At 39.5% G+C, this 16,954-nt stretch overlaps 1 protein-coding gene across 1 annotated transcript in view; it reads right to left on the reverse strand.

Moving 5' to 3' along the window:
- Positions 1-16,954, reverse strand: part of LOC124132285 (ATP-dependent RNA helicase DDX19A-like) — a 99,670-nt gene that overhangs the window by 22,902 nt on the left and 59,814 nt on the right. The window contains exons 7-9 of the mRNA XM_046496137.2: positions 14,791-14,905; positions 11,556-11,733; positions 9,258-9,498 (exon numbers count right to left, since the gene is read on the reverse strand). Of these exons, the coding sequence (XP_046352093.1) occupies positions 9,258-9,498; positions 11,556-11,733; positions 14,791-14,905 (534 nt within the window). The remainder of the gene's footprint in view (positions 1-9,257; positions 9,499-11,555; positions 11,734-14,790; positions 14,906-16,954) is intronic.

Raw genomic sequence — 16,954 nt, forward strand, 5'->3', positions numbered from 1 at the left:
AAGTTCGAGCGAGAAACAGTGGGCTGAGAGGTTATTCTCGAATGAGAAGAGCTGAATTGATCGCTTAACTAGATAATAATCAACCTATTGATAATGATGATATTCAACCTAATAATGATGATAATCAACATAATAATGATAATGATAATCAACATCAAGAATTAATATTTGTACCCACATCCGCCGGCGTTGGTAAATATCTAAGAGGTTGGAAGATGGATATTAATTCCAACATGGATGTTAACGATATTAAGCCCATCATATGGAGTAAAATTAACGAGGAGTTAGATGATTTACATAGTATAAAATACCAGCTGACGATTAAAATGACATTGAGTAAAAGTAACACAGACGTTAGCACCGAATATACCGAACCATATTTCCGTAGCAATCAAGAAGTTATAACCGAATCCGATACTATAAACTCATCATTAGATACATCAATTCAGAGGATACAGGAAACTTTAGAACGCTGGACTAATAGAGGTTCTGGTTGGGGTGTGGATAAAATTGATAGTTTATATTTAGATATAGCAAATTATATGCCTTTCAAAGGTGGATCTTATATAGATTTACCTCCGTATTATAAGAAGAAAAAAGCCATAATTAACGTAAAAAATAAATCCGATGACTGTTTAAGAATGATGATAAGATCTGCATTGTTCCCCGTAGACAAAAATCCGGATAGACCTTCTAGCTATCCCCAAAACGATGGACTCAACTTCGATGGTATAGACGAACCTACACCAATATCACAAATTGATAAGGTGGAAAAGCAAAATAATTTAGCTATAAATGTTTTCGGACATTCTAAAGGAATTGTTGTACACAGGATAAGCTCCGCTCCGGAAAATATCCCCAGAATCAATTCATTTCTGATCCAAAAAGATGGTAAATATCATTATACGTGGATAAAGAGTTTAAACAAGCAATAATACGATCAAACTAAATATAAGGGAAAGAAATATTTCTGCGAAAGATGCCTGCATGGGTACAGCAGACAAGATCTATTAGAAGCGCATAAAGAAGACTGTAGAGGTGTTGGACAGAATGCTATTAGGATCGATATGCCTAAAGAAGGAAAAAATATATTAAAATTTGAACATTATTGTAATCAAATGCCAGTACCGTACGTCATTTACGCCGACTTCGAAGCGCTTATCAAACCCATAGAAAATAATCAAGATAATAATCAAGATAGTAGTTTTACGTACAAAACTCAAGAAAAAATTCCTTGTGGGTTTGGATATATAGTTGTAAGGTATGATGGGAAAACAAACCCGCCCGTGATTTACAGAGGTCCCGATGCAGCGGGAAAGTTCCTAGAATATCTACAAAATGAAGAGAGAATAATCAGGGAAAAATTATCATGTAAGAAACCCATGCGTATGACGAGCAATAATTGGAGGGCCCATAAGAAGTCAACGAGTTGTCACGTTTGTAATAAACCCCTGGATGGGGATTCCGTAAGAGATCATTGCCACGTCACGGGTAATTATCGGGGAGCCGCTCATAACGAGTGTAACTTGAAACTAAAAATGAACTCTCAAACAATACCCATCCCCGTTGTGTTTCATAACCTTAGGGGATACGATTCACATCTCATTATGCAAGCTATCTCGAAGACCGACGGTGGTTTAACGTGCATTCCTAACAATATGGAAAAATACATATCGTTCTCGTTGACTAAACCTATACATTATAGGGACAAGGATGGGAAATCTAGAACAAAGCAAAGTAATGGGCTTAGATTCATAGACTCCGTACAGTTTCTGTTATCTTCCCTGGACAATTTAGCTAATGCAAACAATCCAGATGACTTTGCGATAACAAATAAATATACCGATAAGATAACACGTCATTTGTTGCTGAGAAAAGGTGTATATCCTTACGAATATATGGATGATTGGTCTAGATTCAAAGAAACTGAATTACCACGCCTCGAATCATTCTATAGTAACTTAACAGAATCTAGAATAACAGATGCCGATTATGAACACGCTCTGACGGTCTGGGATAAATTAGGTTGTAAGAATTTAGGCGATTATCACGATCTGTACTTAAAAACCAATGTACTGTTACTCGCCGATATATTCGAGATATTTAGAAAGACGTGTTTCAAACAATATGGCTTGGACCCGGCATGGTACTATTCCAGTCCCGGACTATCGTGGGATGCATTGTTGAAGAAGACCGGCGTAGAACTAAAACTACTCACAGATTACGATATGCACTTGTTTATTGAGAAAGGATTAAGAGGTGGTATATCGATGGCAGCTAAAAGGTATTCTAAGGCTAATAATAAATTAGTGGAAGGATACGATCCCAGTAAACCCGACACCCACATATTATATCTCGACGCTAACAATTTGTCCGGATGGGCTATGAGTCAACCTTACATGGGTGGTTTTGAATGGGTCGATGATATTAATGTGAATAATATCCATAATATCGAAGTGAATAAAGGGTACATACTAGAAGTTGACTTGGAATATCCAAGTTCGTTACATAAAGATCATAACAGTTATCCGCTAGCTCCCGAAAGATTAATGGTTAATAAAGATTGGATGTCGGAATATCAACGCTCCTTGATGGGTAATAGTAGGTTAGCTAACGTAGAAAAACTCGTACCAAATTTGATGGATAAAACAAAATATATAGTTCACTACAGAAATCTCCAGTTGTATCTATCGTTAGGTATGAAACTTAAGAAAATACACAGAGTTCTAAAGTTTGATCAAAGCCCTTGGATGGAGCCCTATATAAGGTTGAACACAGATTTAAGAAAGATAGCTACCAGCGATTTCGAAAAGAATCTGTATAAGCTCATGAATAACTCGGTATTTGAAGAATAGGCTCTCCTTCTTTCGTAACCAATCGACTAATGTTATACGTCTTAAGGGACCATATGGGATTGGTTGCGCGACGTAGGCCTCCTTCGAGTTCACCGGCCTGGTATAAAATATCTTACCCTTACTCTATCCGGAAGTTTTCGTTCTTTGCCTCTCCTCGGTGCTGAAGATTCGGAAGTCACGGATTTCATTTTAATAGCATCGGATGGTTTCTTCCCTATTAATCTCGTCACTTCATTATTCAGCGCTGATACAACGGCTGATAATCGTGTCACCCATTCGGTTGATCTCAATCGCTCGGATTTCATTTCGATCCCATACTGATAGCCAAACAAACGTTCCGCTAATGTCCTGTTAAATCTTTCGACGATAGCTTGACTGCGGTGGGCCTCTCTTTCACCACGGACGATTTCGACATCATGCTTTGTTAACAGTTTAGTTACCGATCCCATAAACTCGCGACCGGGATCTACTTGAAATAGCTTAGGCCATTTTAGCGGTCCGCGTTTATATATGCGACTCAGTGCATTAGCTACCTCTGTTGATTCTTTCGAGATTAATGGCTCAGCCTCTTTGTATCGACTAGCCACATCCACTACCGTTAAAGTGTATTTATACGTTTTGCGTTTTACCTTATCGTGGGGAAGAAACAAGAGGTCAGCCTGATGAACTTCATTCGTCGTAAAAAAACTTCTTCCTCGGTATATAACGCGGTGCCGGTAAATATATCTGCCACATCGCTTGTTTCTTTAACCAATCCTTGGCCACATCTTTAGATACCTTAGCCGCGGTAGCTAATTTTTTTATTGCTCCTACACCTTTCCAATATCCTCGTGGGCTATAGTAAATTTTATTCATTATTAATTAATATTGATATTTCTTTTAAAACGACTTTCGTTGAATCACATCATCATTTTTATACTAATAGAAGCAATGATTGGCCCCAGGTATTGGTGAGCTAGGACCAATCTCATGACTATCGTTGAATCGCATAATCATTTTGGCATAAAAAATTCCATCTGTAGTAGCAGTATAGGTATATGAATCCGGCTCCAGTGGAAGTGAGCCAGAACCCCTATTACCTATACTACTATAGCAATAGTTATTTGAATACTTTTTTCATCTGTACTTAATTATTGACCATAAAAAAATTTGATATCGATCGTCACAGAAAGCAAAATGGCGGTCAATCAAGATTCAATATACGACTAGCTACTGAAAGCAATAAAATCGGGAAATCCTAATTGTATGTCAACCAAGTGAAAGTCGTTAGCCACGACTTACAAAATGATCGTACAGACTTTGAGGGTTTGGCAGATCCGCTCGACTAATCTGCATTGGTCGACTGGCTGTCACGCTTTCGCTTCTTGTCTGAAGTTACATATCATAGCATTTTGAGGATAATGAGGTACATCTTACTTACTTACTTACTTACTTACTATAGAGATTTAACGTGCGCTTTCCGACTGATGCGTATTTCGCACACGGGCGAAAGTGGTGTACGCAACCCAAGAGGAGGCTTTAGGGGTTGCTTATATAAAATTTGGGAATTTTGAGATTTGGAATAGATGCAGATGGGGTTGGGGAGGAGAACTAAGGGAGCTGGGTATGGTGGATGTTTGTTTGTTTATGTGATTTTGATTTGGTAGATTATTTTGTTTTTAGATGCATTTTATTAGTTCCGTTTTGATTAAGAATACGCCTAAGGCCTTGAAGTTTTCTTGTTTATTTTGTGGGTTTAATATTGCTTCTAGAGTGAGAGCCTTGTTTAGATTGAGGGTGGTTTGTAATGCGGTTCGATGTGTAAGGTAGTGTGTGCAGTGGATGAGTGAGTGTTCTGGGGTTTCTAGTTGTTTGCAGTGTGGGCAGTTACCTGTAGTGTGTTTTTTTAATTTTTTTTAGGTAGTTATTTAGGTTGGTGTGTCCTGTTTGGAGTTTAGTGATTACTCTGTCGATTTTTTTTGATGGATTGTGAATTTTTGGTTTGCTGAGTACTTTTTTATTTGGCTATTTGAGTTTAGATATAGGTTATGCCATTTTTTGGTGGTTTTTTGCTTGTTTACACTTTTAATTTATGAATTTGAGATGAGTAAGTTTAAGCTTATTTCTGGGATTTTGAGGGATAGTTTAGCTGCTTTATCGGCGTTTTCAGTACCGTATATTCCTACGTGGGTGGGGATCCATAAGAATGTTATTTGTTTGCCTGCCTTAGTTAGGTCGTTGGAGCTTTTAAGTATTTGATTTATTAATTTAGGTCGGTTTTTGGTATTTTTGTTTTGGAGGGCTTGCAGTCCACTTAGGGAGTCTGTAAGTATTAGGATTTTTTGGTGGTTTTTGGATTCTTGATTATGGAGGGCTGAGGCCATGCCTGTTAGTTCTGCCGTGAATTTTGATTGGTTGTTTGGGAGTCGGATGGATTTTGTGGTTTAGTTGGTTGTGTGTAGACTAAAATCTAGTCTCTGAAATGAACATATCCTATATAAAAAAAACAGTTGTTCAGTTATCTTAATAAAAATATGATAAAAAGGAGCCCAGTGACTCTCTCTGAAATGAACATATCCTACATAAAAAAAAAACAGTTGTTCAGTTATCTTAATAAAAATATAATAAAAAGGAGCCCAGTGACTCTCTTCATTTAGATACTGCAGCGATCTAGACTTGCCAAACATTATAGACTTGCATGGGCTGTATTTGATATATATTTGTATCAGGGTCTGTAAGACAGACTAGGTTGTGTGGTATGGACTCCGAAACCTGTGTGTTTGGAGGTCGGATCTGAAGATCCGTCCGTGTAAATGTGACACCAATTTGGCCAATTTCTGTGTATGTATGCTAGTGTGGTGGTTTTAGCTATGTTTGGGTCGGTTTGTTTATTTATTTAGCTAGCTAGTGTTGTGTCTATTTTGGGTATTTTAAGTTTAGGGGTGAAGATATTTGATTATTTGCAGTTTTGTTTAAGATTTTTAATTTGGTGTTCATTTAGGTAGTTTGTTATCTTTGGGATATTGGGGTAAGTAAGGGGTGTTTACGAGCTAGAGCTTGGTATTTGGGGCTGATATTTTGGTTTAGTAAGTTTTGGATGAGAGGGTTTGATTGGGACGCGGCCCAGAAATTTAAGCTTAGCTGTTCCCTGCGTAGACTTAGTGGCATTTCTCCTGTTAAGGCATGAAGTGAAGTGTAGGAGGTGCCATGTTGGGTGGGTGTAATTTGTTTGAGAGCCTGATATTGTATTGGGTCAAGTTTTTTAGATAGAGAGTTGTTTAGGGTGTTGTATATGGCGCAGCCGTAGTCTAGTTTTGATCTAATTAGTGATATGTAGAGAGAGGGTCTCTTTGGAGGCTCTCCAGTTAGAGCCAGTTAGGCATCTTAGCGTGTTTAGGTCTTTACTGCATTTAGTTGTTAGGTTTTGTATGTGAGCATCCCAGGAGAGATGTTCATCGAAAATAAGTCCTAAGAATTTGGTTTGTTTTTGAAATTTGATTGTTTGATTGTTTAGCTGGAGGATTGGGAGGCGGGTTTCATGTTTTTATGTTTGAATACTATTCCTGTTGTTTTTTCTGAGTTAAGGGAGAAGCCCCATTTGTCAGCCCATTGTTGTATTTTATTTAGAGATTTTTGGAGTAAATTTTGGGCCATTTTAATGCTTTTAGTGCGGATCCAGAGGGCTCCATCATCCGCGAATTTTGATGTGTTTAGTTTAGGGATGAGGTACATCGATGATGCAAGGTATTTATGTACAGTTGTAAACACCTTTCACTCAAATTAACAAGATGTTCTCAGTAATTAATCCTCGATTAATCAGTGTCAACTCAGTTTATTGCCTATTACAGTGATTGACCGCTTGGACTATCATGTAGGTACGATGTATTTACAGCAATCAAAACAAACAAAGCTTGTCAGTGTAGATAATCTTCATTGTGTTACAACTGCAGACAGAAACTGTCATGTCAGATCATGTCCGGTCAAAATTTAAGAATGTCCGGATAGAAAAATTTAAATGTCCGGTAAGCAATATTTTAAACCGGACATTTGAGATTCCCAATCGGACATGTCTGGCGCATATGACAGTTTCCGGACCCCTGGTGTTGGGTATGTACTACAATCACACACAGATAACTCAGTTCCACATTAGTAATGACAAGTGTAATTGGAAAGTACACAATTTTAATGTAGAGGAAATGGAACACACAAAGGGGTCAAAAGACAAAGTCAGTACCAGGTATGACCACCCCTGGTTACAATGCATACCAGTCAACGCCTTCTCATGGACAGTATCATGGATAACAGCTTGTTGTATCCAATGACACTAACGTTGCAGGATAAGTGCCAGCTCTCTAACATTGGCTATTAGAGGTTGACGTGCAATCGGCTGTACAAGGTAGTCCCACAAGTGCTCCATGGACTATGGATCGGAAGATAACGCAGGCCATGGCATTACAGGTACGTGGAAGCACGTACTGTATGTGTTCTGGCGTCTTGTTGGAAAGTATGCAGCTCTTGGTGTTGACGGAAACAGGGGACAATGCGACGTCTTAAAATGGCATTCCTGTAGTAAACTGGAATAACATGACCTAGGTATACATGGAGCTGTGCTGAAAACACAATACCCGTATACGTCCATCAGCATTCCTGAGGTGAAATCTGAATTCATCAGAGAAGAGAACACCATGCCAGCGTTGAAGTAACCATTGTCTCTGCCTCAGCAACCACTGTAGACGTGCATTTCAGTGCCTAAGGGTCAGAATCAGTCCTATGTAAAGATGGGCATGTAAACCAGCGACATGAATCAGTATCGTGGCTGAAAACTCCTTGTCAACCTACGATGGTAGCTGCTGTTCTGGATGCCAGAAGTGTTCGATCACGTAGATGTGCCCTCACTATCTGTCGGTCTTCCCTGACACATTTTTGTCCTGGGCGTGGTTGGTCTCTGGTACGTCCCGTCTTCTGAAATTGCTCGTTCAGTTTTGTGATGGTACGGTGATGACATCCAAACCTTGCTGCCATGGCCCTTGTAGTCATGCCAACTGAACCTAAAGATCGCTATGATGGAGAAGCAGATGAGGAACTAGACATAATGGCACCAGCAGGTGACGCCACAGGAAGAAGCAAAGAAGGAGGCAAAGCCAAAAAAACCAGCAAGTTCAAAAAGTAGTAGGCATGCACCAGGTACAGTGGAAGCAGTAGGTATCATACAAGGTGGACGGGAAATGACATCCAATGATGAAGCTGTACCAGGTGCAGGGAAGGAAGGAAAAATGAAAGTGGAAACCCAGGTGCTCGTTTTTGACTCGATGCTGTGGAAACTGCATCCCAGGAAAAAGCCAGGCGTTTCTGTAGGAGACATAGAGATGGTAGGAAACGTACGTGGTAGACATAGAGAGTGATAAAGTCAAAGTTGTCCATGTACAGCTAGAAGCTCCAACTCTTGGGGATGAAGTAGTGATGGCCATGGTGGCAGCACATTCAGAAAAGGAAATGAAAATTACATTGGAAAAACAACAAAAATCCACATAGCAGGTGGGCATGCAAGAAATCATTGGAATTAACAATGAAAACACAATCACAGATTGACAGGCATGTATATGAGTGAAAGAAACATACACAAGGTATGAATCCCCCCACACAGGCGATCAATGTGAGGAGAAGGAAGAAATGGTCATTGAAAATAATTTAATCAAAGCATCAAAAGAACAATGGTGAAACACCAGAAAGTAATCATCTGTGAAGGATTCCAATGGGTGACAGATGGTCACAGGTGGTGATCAGAAAGATGAGGATGATCAAGGGAGCGGGAATAGTCTATGGGTGCATTCAGTCGAACAGTTTTCACTGTGTTATGGTCAAAGACGAAAGATAGACATTTAATACTATCATATCAGGGTTAGGACAAATAAACGAGTCCTTTTCACATTTAGCATTTACAAGAGTACGAGTCATGGATCCGGATGACAAGAACATCTGTTACTTTTAGGAGCCAAGACAACAATGTCAACCCAACACTTACAGCTTGGTCCCACTACGTCTCCTACATTTCATATGCCTAAGAGAAAAGCTGTTGATATTCAAAGATAGAGGAGGAGGTAAGTTTTAAAAAAATTTTAATTTGACGTTTACACGATGTACGTCTTTGTACAAGAGCTCGGTCACATGACCGCAAAATTGACGTTCATAAGTGTATGAACACGCAAACTCGCAAGCTCCGACATTCATACAGTTTCACCCTCACTCCATAAAGGTTCATACTCCAATGAACTCACACAAAGTGAAGGTCAATTCTTAAGTATTAACATAGCCTTTCCCAACAGCTTCCCAGGCGGATTAATTGATAAATGGCCACTCCATATCTTAACTAGCATCAACTAGAGTCAACAACACACTTAAAACAAACAGCTTGGTTTAAATTACCTGACAGAAGATCATGGACTGTCCAATAGATATTGTACCATAGATGTTGGACAGTGCCTGGAACTTATCTTCTACATCTTGGCACTCAATGTAATATTGTTTGATGTTGTCTAAGCTCTCCTCCTCCCGACGCAGCCGAATCACAACAGGGTCATTGGGAATGACAGCTTGTGCAAATTTCATTACTTCTGCATCATAGGTTGCCGAAAACAGCAACATCTGACACTGACTTCCAAGGTTCCTGGTGAAAGACAGAGTTGTATGTTAAAGTGACATGTCATCATGATGCTTGTGGCCAATGACACATTGTTACTACCTCTCCGACCACTACCAATGACACATTAAGAGTTCTTGGATCAAGTTACTCCTTCTCTGACCACTACCAATGACACATTGTGCATTCTTGGATCAAGTTACTCCTTCTCCGACCACTACCAATGACACATTGTGCATTCTTGGATCAAGTTACTCCTTCTCCGACAACTACCAATGACACATTGTGCATTCTTGGATCAAGCTGCTACTTCTCCGACCACTACCAATGACACATTAAGAGTTATTGGATCAAGTTACTCCTTCTCCGACCACTACCAATGACACATTGTGAATTCTTGGATCAAGTTACTCCTTCTCCGACCACTACCAATGACACATTAAGAGTTATTGGATCAAGTTACTCCTTCTCCGACCACTACCAATGACACATTGTGCATTCTTGGATCAAGTTACTCCTTCTCCGACCACTACCAATGACACATTGTGCATTCTTGGATCAAGTTACTACTTCTCGGACCACTACCAATGACACATTAAGAGTTATTGGATCAAGTTACTCCTTCTCCGACCACTACCAATGACACATTGTGCATTCTTGGATCAAGTTACTCCTTCTCCGACCACTACCAATGACACATTGTGCATTCTTGGATCAAGTTACTACTTCTCCGACCACTACCAATGACACATTAAGAGTTATTGGATCAAGTTACTCCTTCTCCAACCACAACCAATGACACATTGTGAGTTCTTGGATCAAGTTACTACTTGTCCAACCACTACCAATGACACATTAAGAGTTCTTGGATCAAGTTACTACTTCTCCGACCACTACCAATGACACATTAAGAGTTATTGGATCAAGTTACTCCTTCTCCGACCACAACCAATGACACATTGTGAGTTCTTGGATCAAGTTACTACTTGTCCAACCACTACCAATGACACATTGTGCATTCTTGGATCAAGTTACTACTTCTCCGTCCACTACCAATGACACATTGCAAGTTCTTGGATCAAGTTACTACTTCTTCAACCACTACCAATGACACATTGTTATTACTTCTCTGACCACTACCAATGACACATTGTTATTACTTCTTCAACCACTACCAATGACAATGACTATTGTGAGTTCTTGGATCAAGTTACTCCTTTTCCAACCATTACTAATGACACATTGTTATTACTTCTCCGACCACTACCAATGACATATTGTGAATTCTTGGATCAAGTTACTACTTCTCCGACCACTACCAATTACACATTGTGAATTCTTGGATCAAGTTACTACTTCTCCGTCCACTACCAATGACACATTGCAAGTTCTTGGATCAAGTTACTCCTTTTCCAACCACTACCAATGACACATTGTTATTACTTCTCCGACCACTACCAATGACATATTGTGATTTCTTGGATCAAGTTACTACTTCCTCAACCACTACCAATGACACATTATTATTACTTCTCCGACCACTACCAATGACACATTGTGAATTCTTGGATCAAGTTACCACTTCTCCGACCACTACCAATGACACATTGTGATTTCTTGGATCAAGTTACTACTTCCTCAACCACTACCAATGACACATTGTGAATTCTTGGATCAAGTTACCACTTCTCCGACCACTACCAATGACACATTGTGAGTTCTTGGATCAAGTTACTACTTCTCCGACCACAACCAATGACACATTTTGAGTTCTTGGATCAAGTTACTACTTGTCCAACCACTACCAATGACACATTGTGAGTTCTTGGATCAAGCTACTACTTCTCCGACCACAACCAATGACACATTGTGAGTTCTTGGATCAAGTTACTCCTTCTCCGACCACTACCAATGACACATTGTGTGCATAAATTGTATACTCTTTATATTCTTTTTCTATTTACAGATAAACTTAATCAGATAATGATTTAATACAACCATATTAATGTAGGATATATTTCATCTTATTTGAGGCAGTTAAAGTGCTATATCTTCTCAAGCACACTAAGAACATTGACTCTGACCTCTGTATTCTGAGAGACTGGTCCTGGTGACCCTGTGTTGCTATCATCACGTCGGCCTCATCCAACACAAACACCTGGATTTTCCTCAGATCCAACACCTTCATCTTAATAGACCAGTCCATCACAGTGCCAGGTGTGCCAATCAGGATGTGGTATTGAACCTTCTGGCCCCTTGGTACTACAACAATAGACATTGTGTTGCTCATGAAATAATAAAAACAGAGCCACTGCCTTGTGACTCACCTGCATATGTAATTAACAGCCTACAACACCAAAAAAGACACTGATATTAAATATTTTCTGCATAAAATGATAAGGACTGATTGCTAAGTATTCAATAAGTAACTTCATTTGAATTTTATGATAGAATATGTAACCGTATTTGTAATGAGTAAGGATGAGACATATGGTCAAACAACTTCTTTATTACAATTAGGATCAATGGTTTCGGTGTAGGTTCTAACACCGATATCAAGCAAGTGAGTGAGTATGGTTTTACGCCGCTTTTAGCAATATTCCAGCAATATCACGGCGGGGGACACCAGAAATGGGCGTCAAGCAAGTGAACTACAGAGTATGGTTGACAAGAATATATACAGGATAGGAGGCAGTGTTTATACAGTTGAGTAGGTTTAAGATCAGTTACACTGTTGTATTTGTAATGAGTTGTGTTTCTGCCTAAAGTTAGTAAGTGATTGCAACAACCGTGTCCATGACACTTTTGGAGGAACATACACACATGCAATGCAGAACTAACCAACAAGAAAGGAAATTTATTCAATACTGCGAGATGACATTATGTGCCAAGTTTGGAGAATAAATATGGTACGGTTTTCAAAATCTGCTCCGGAAACCAGGACTACAGCCATTTTCAGTCTAAGTCAAAGTCGTTGCCATGGAAACTCGAAAAATATTTCTTTTTAAAATCCCAAGCTATCAAAAGGCACCAGTTCACCACTAGACCTATCTATGTGCTAAGTTTGGTGAAGAAATATAGTATGGTTTACAAGATCTGCTCTGGAAACGAGGACTATCGCATTTTCAGTCTAAATCAAAGTCGTTGCAATGGAAACTCAAAAATATTTATTTTTTTAAATCACAAACTATCAAAAGGCACCAGTTCACCACTCGACCTATCTATGTGCCATGTTTGGTGAAGAAATATGGTACGGTTTTCAAGATCAGCTCCGGAAACGAAATGTGACGGATGGAAGGACAGAAGGATGGAAGGACAGAAAGACGGAGGGACGGTAAGTCGAATACACAAAACACAAACACTGCTTAGGCTAGTGCTTACAAATCAATAAAAATGGTGGATATACCATAACAACAAATCAATGCAACACCCTTCATGATTGGGTTAATACACTGTATATATAATCTGGACAATGAACGTTGTGATAAGATATATGCTTGACAAAGTCACTATAGCTCCTGCCAGCGTTTCCCTATGTTACAGAAAGTTTGATGCAAAGACACAGGCTGTTCAGAATTTCATTAACGATTTTTGAATCGATAATCCAGGGACTAATCATGTATATTTACTTTTGAATTATTAAATTATGAAACACCTAGTTTAGAGTTTCTATCAGTCAAAAGTCTGACTACTTATAAAAAACATCTGCCAAATTGAAATTTTATGTCTATGACCGGTGACGGGTGGTCATATGAAATTCTGTATACAGTATTCACACTGAAAAGTGTTTGCAAGTGAAACAAAAGCTGCCGCTTTACCACATGCCTTGCATGTCTTCTACAACATCAATCAGATGGAAGTACCTTGGCTCAAGCTAACACAAAGAGGAACCAAAAGGCATAATAATAAATAACAATTAATGGATATTTGTAAAGCGCTATAGTCTATCTGTTGAAGCATGCTCAAAGCACTAACATCATTATAACCCTGGTCCATGGACCAATCTCATTAAAATCAGATCTTAGTTCTCGCTACCCCTAAACACAGATCTGAGGACATCCCATTTGGGGTTACGTCAGAACGACCTTTCATCCGACCAATCAGAGCGTCGCTTACCACATCGTGAAAGTGACAGTCAGAATGTGATTTCTAATCATGCAACCTCGATAACTTTAACATGGGGTATTCCGAATGATAGTTACAGGTTTAACGACTGAATCCATACAATCAAGACCATCTATTATAGTAGCTATTCAAGAATGTTCTTTTGTTCAGGTTTCAATTTTTTTATCGAGAACCTGTCAAAATATGTTTCGAAGTGAAGTCGCCAATTTGAAATTAATGCCGTAAAACATGAGCTGCCTTCTGATTGGCTAATGTCGACTTGTTGTCAGTCATTCCATTGGTCGGTCAAAGTTTGAGCAAGGTTGGTCTGACGTAATGGGATGTCCTCAGATCTTTGTTAAGCAGTGGCGAGAACTAAGGTCTGATTTTAATGAGATTGGTCCATGGACCAGTGTGCACTCGACTTTCTTTCTAAACTCCCTTGGAAGTATACAACCCAAGCAGCATGTGAGGTCCAAGAAGTTGAACAGTTACATTACCATCTCATCCTACTGGGTACCCATTCACTGCTTGGTGAATAGAAGCATATTTCAAACAAAGTCCCTTGCTAAGGAGACATCACATGCACTTCATGACTGAAGCCCTATACACTCTCAAAAGTCCAGCTGCCGAACACGGTCACTAATCTGCGACCAACGTTGCTTAACTTTGCCTGATATGTGATCTGCGCACTGTGCACAGGGCCAAGTGCCACAACATAATGTAATGATATCACTTCTCTCTTGGGAAAACACCCGTCAAGTGCAAGACATCTCCTAAACATAAAGTTCCATGTAGAGTTACCGTAAGAAGAACCCTCCTAGCGATCTTTAACTGCTACTCAATAAAATCATAAGATTTAACACATAGGGAAAAGGACAAACATAATTTACGAAAGACCATATTTTGAGCTTGATCCTATAGGAAGGTCACTCGTGGCCTTTTCTGATCCAATCTGAAGTTGTTGTCCAGAAACAATTCTTCACTGTTCAATTGGCCATTTACTTCATATATATAAATTTTCTATCCTTTAAACTTGTTTTCATAGACCCAATATTGTAAAATGCATCAACATACAAGTATTAAAATGATAGCTGACATTTGGAGGCCTTGAACTGCCCCAGGAGCAGTTAATTTGAAGACCTATTTCCTGTCTTTCTGCACGACACAAACAAATCACTGAAATCCAAAGTGTCCAGCATACAAGACTCAAACCTCTTTGTCCTCTGACGGCATAGCCTATTTTACAATCTGTCATGTGTTTGGCCATCTGCTCTGTGACCTCCCCAATCTGCAGAGCTAGCTCGTACGTTGGTGCAAGACACAAACACTGGAACAATAAAACAAAGACAGTTTGTTAATGTTACCAAAGAATAAGACTTTTTCTGTGCAGGGCAAACAGATCATAGCATACCAGACATCAGTCACCATATCTTTTTGTGAATAATACACACTTCTATATAGATGCTGTAGCAGTGTAGAAGGAGCACAAATTCAATCAATTAGAACATTCATGATATTAGTCCATAGCCACAACAAATTGCACTTTCCTTCTCTTCGATCCCATAACCAGTAACAGAGAATCCAAAATATGCCTCAAACCTTTGGTGCACTTTCCACCTGGTCAATGACAAAAGTTTATTTCCTTCGAGCCTCATTTCCCTCTCACATGAAAGCTGCACACACTTCTGGCAGGGGACGAGTGAAACCTTAGAGCTGCTGTCAGGAAATGTCTACAAATATCATAAATATTTTAATTGTTTAAATGATTTCTGATCCCAATACAACATAGTGCAAAGCTTATCCCTCAGTCGGTGGCAGAATCAGTAGCTGCGATGCTGGACGGTGATGGACTACACTTAAAGCAACATCAGTGATAGGAACTACTGCACTTTCAGGGGGCGGAACTTACATGAAGGATCTGACAGGTCAATATGAAGTCACGACAACACACAGACCTCATTGGCACATGGGCTGTCTGTGCACAAGAACACAAGTTAATTGCAAGCAGTGTGATTCATGCAATGTAACACACAGACTTATTCATGGCTTCATAATAATTCCTTGGCCAAATCACAATAATGACGATTATAAAGTAAACAATAAGCCAATTTAGCATGTGTTCAAAATCTTTCATATTGTACCAAACGAAGTCCAGACATTAAAGTATGAAATCAAAACAAATTGTGAGCTAATTTTAACAGATACAATATGTCTGCTGTTGACATTGGCACACACAGGAGTGAGTGAGTGAGTGAGTGAGTGAGTGAGTGAGTGAGTGAGTGGGTGGGTGGGTGGGTGGGTGAGTGAGTGAGTGAGTGAGTTGGGTTTAAGGCTGCTTTTAACAGTATTCCAGTTATATCATGGTGGAGTTGGGTTTAAGGCTGCTTTTAACAGTATTCCAGTTATATCATGGTGGGTCAGCTTAATGTAGGAGGAAAGCCTGAAGTGATGCAGGTCTCAGACATTTACCACTTCAGTGAAACCCACGAACACGGGTATGGTGCTGAAAAACCTAGAAACATAATCTGGGCGAACCGGGATTCAAACTCACAATCATAGGTTTCTGGCGTGCCCAAGGGATGCAACTCAGCGAATTGCGGTGCCTTAGATGACTGGGCCACCCGTACCCACGGGCACACACAGGAAAAAAGTAAAGTTTTCCACCTTTGTGCAGGCGCAGTGGCGCAGTGGAGCAGTTCCAGTACTGTTTGGCAGTGAAGAGGAGTCTATTGAAAATTCTGAAGATTTTATAGCATGAGCACAACCAAAATGCAGGACTGTGGTTATGATGTTATAGAGGTAAGGTATTCCGAGGAATTATGTGCTTGAAAATTTGATATTTTGGGGATATCTTCAATATGAACAGATGTGTCCCTTTTAACAGAATGCTCAGACTGGAGATATCAAGTGATGGTAATGGGCAGATTATAAAAAAGGAGAGACAAGGTGTAACATGACAATCAACAAAACATCTTTGCGGTGTATTGAAAGGGTCCAAACTTCCAAGAAAGATGAGAGGCTTTTGCAGTCAATGAAGAAGTTCAGATGACTTGATCAATAATGGGTCATGCACCCACGATTAGTCAAACATCTGTTTGTACTGTCTGGCCTAGTCCGAATCAATCTCCATATGACAATTTGAGGGAGTATAGTCCACTCCTCTTGCAGCACCTGGCCCAGTTCAGTTAACGCAGAGCAGTCCCAGACTAATTCTGCAATTCCATGATTATGGTAAGATTAACAAAAAATGTAACTCAGCGCAGAATTGCAGAAAAATCATGAAATTTGCCTGTTTTTATCAATCATCACACTATTCTCATTATTTTCAAGATCGTCTATCGAAAATGATGCCCAAATATTTTACATATGATTCAAA

Source organism: Haliotis rufescens, unplaced genomic scaffold (assembly GCF_023055435.1).
Source record: "Haliotis rufescens isolate VD_foot unplaced genomic scaffold, xgHalRufe1.0.p SCAF_13, whole genome shotgun sequence".
Taxonomy (NCBI): domain Eukaryota; kingdom Metazoa; phylum Mollusca; class Gastropoda; order Lepetellida; family Haliotidae; genus Haliotis; species Haliotis rufescens.